Source organism: Cryptomeria japonica, chromosome 7 (genome assembly GCF_030272615.1).
Source record: "Cryptomeria japonica chromosome 7, Sugi_1.0, whole genome shotgun sequence".
NCBI classification, from domain to species: domain Eukaryota; kingdom Viridiplantae; phylum Streptophyta; class Pinopsida; order Cupressales; family Cupressaceae; genus Cryptomeria; species Cryptomeria japonica.
The window spans coordinates 724227354-724230067 of record NC_081411.1 but is presented as its reverse complement, the minus strand read 5'-3'; the positions used below and the strand labels follow the sequence as shown (position 1 = coordinate 724230067).

The 2714-nt window shown below is 39.3% G+C and overlaps 1 protein-coding gene across 1 annotated transcript; it reads left to right on the top strand.

The window, feature by feature from the left end:
* The first annotated feature begins 1586 nt into the window (after nucleotides 1-1586).
* Nucleotides 1587-2504, top strand: LOC131856972 (lysM domain receptor-like kinase 4). The gene has a single exon (XM_059208940.1). It carries the CDS (start codon nucleotides 1587-1589, stop codon nucleotides 2502-2504), a length of 918 nt encoding a protein of 305 aa, XP_059064923.1.
* Nucleotides 2505-2714: the final 210 nt, after the last annotated feature.

Here is a 2714-nt window from a genome sequence, read left to right as displayed (position 1 = left end):
TAGAGTAGATTTTTTGGGGAAATGGAAGATGTTCTCAACAATGTGGAGCAAGAGGCTAGTATTCCCCTTCTGCAAGATTACTATATGGTGAGATGAAATGGGCATGCCATTGAGAGGTTCCCACTCATCTTCTCCATAGACCTGCATGAGATGCCGAAATTTAGAACTGCAATGACGTGGGGGTTAAATTCCTTAAGCGCATTTTGGGCTTTATGTCGACGAAGGATCTGGACTGGTTAAAGGCCTTCATCTAGGAGGAGAACCTATAAAGCATGGATGCAAGAGAATTTCGAATGTTGTAGGAGGAGGAGGTTTCAGAGGAGGATATGAAAAATATCCTGGCAAATGCTGACCGCAATGGGTGCAGACCTAATAGCCCTTAGAAGTTGGGCAAAAAGAGTTTGTTGGAGAAGCATGGCGGTGAAGACCCAATCGATGGCATTGTGTGAATGCTAATGGCTCATTTCTGTAGGTTTGTTTTGTTTTGTTGGTTTAAAATTGTCCGTAGAAGCCATAATGGTCGGTTTTTTATTGGTAAATGCTTTATGGGTGTTATGGGATGTAGATATATACAGTTACAATAGGAGATCGCTGCTAGAGGGCAATCCAGTAGATGATAGCGGAAGAGATAGGTTGTCATGGCACTAATGCCTGATTAGTAAATATGAACAGAATATAATGTAGCTTTTTTAATTCAATACAAGGGTGCAGCCTCTTTAGGCTGAGTTTTATAAAATAAAATAAAATAAAAATAGCCAATCTCATTCTAAAATACCTTCAAAAAAAAACTTATTTTAAGTGCATTTTAATTATCATCTTCTCAAATGGTTTAATTAAATATAAATATATTTTATGATGGGTTTTCATTGTGTTTTATTATATGTATAAGTTGGAGAGGCAAGAAGTTCAATAGAATTAAGATATGCAAATATATTTGTTTGTCATATCGATTCTATAGTTCAAACCCACTCTACTTAGACATCACATTCTTTAATGGTCAAACAATCACTAGTAATTTGATACCTATTCCACCAGGAAAATAGTTATTGAAGCCATACCCACTAGTCTTGCACTACCCAAGAAATTCAAATGTGGCACTTGTTTTCCATGCTAAGCAGTCTTAGACTGCTCAAAAAAATCCACATGGTGCACTTGTTTTTCTTCACCTAAAAATAAATTTGACAATAAAATATCTTGATACATTTTAATAATTATTAGAGTCATTTCAATGAATCTTACTTGCCAAAAATTTCATAAAGTGTATTTTTTTCTTTTAAGACTATCCAAACAATTCATAGAGTACACTTGATTTAATTACAAAGTCTATATTGTATGCATCTAGATGATGCTGAATTCAAATCTATTTAAAAAAAAATGTGGTGGGATGAAATAAAATGTCTTCCCTGCATCTTGACTTAAAACGCAGACAATACAGAAATTATTGACCTGTAATTGTTAAGACGCGTAAAATGAAGACATTCCAGGCCTGGTCCCACGCACTGATGTTCTTAGTCTACATAAGGAGAGAGTTCCTCCAAAGTTGTTGAAGTAGAGAACAGAGCTTCATTCCAGTTGATTTGGCTACCATGGCCGTGGGCACGGTAGCAATTCCTGTTTGGTTAGGGATGTTGATAATAGGCAATTATGGATCACAAATAATGGCTGGCCAAGTTTACTCTCAAGACTACAGCGAGGACTGCGACAACTTTCATGCTGAGAGCTCAGGTTACCTGTGCGAAGGATTTGCTAAAGAATGCAATACATTTGCTCTCTATAGAGCTCAGGAGCCTTACACGTCTCTCGACAGTGTTGGCACCCTTTTCAACACTGACGCCGCCACCATCGCCTCTGCAAGCAATTTTGACATGACCATCGACAAGGTTGGCAGACTTTTCAACACTGATCCCGCCATGATTGCCAATGCAAGCAATTTAACCTACATCCATTCCTCCAAGTTTCTGAAGGAAAACCAACCTCTCCTCATTCCCATCCACTGCCAATGCGCCACAAATTACTCGCAGGCCAATCTGAACTACACAGTTCAGAGAGATGATACGTACTTGAAAATCGCGAACCAGACACTGGAGGGACTCACCACATGCCAGGCCATGAGAGAACAAAATCCTAACATCGGTGACAATGACATGGAAACCGGAATGAAACTGATGGCACCCCTGCGCTGTGCGTGCCCCACGCGCCAACAGCTGGAACAAGGTGTCAAATATCTGCTCAGTTATATCGCGGATGTTGAGGACGATGACCAAGTAATCGCCTCCAAGTTCAATATCCGCCACCAAGACCTCATATCCGCCAATGGGTTAGAGGAGAACAATCCCACAATTTATCCCTACACCACTCTGCTAATTCCTCTAAACCACACACCTACCATCCCTCCCGAGGGGCCTTTCGCTCCTCCGCCTCCCCTCGTGCCTTCCTCTCCTCCTCAACCCGACTCAAATTCTCGCCTTTTTGTCGTCCTCATTTCTTTCGCGATAGAAGAATAAAGAAATGTAATGCATTTTGATATTTGAGTTGGATCATGAATATTTTGTGGATACTAAGTGTTTTATTGAGAAGTTCATTATTAGTCTATGTGGAAGAGCATTAGTTGTGATAGCTAATTTTGAACACTTTAAGTTAAAATAGACATTAAGTTTCTACAATTCATGTGATAGTAATCAGTTGTTTCTGGATTAAATTGTGTGTAAATTTTT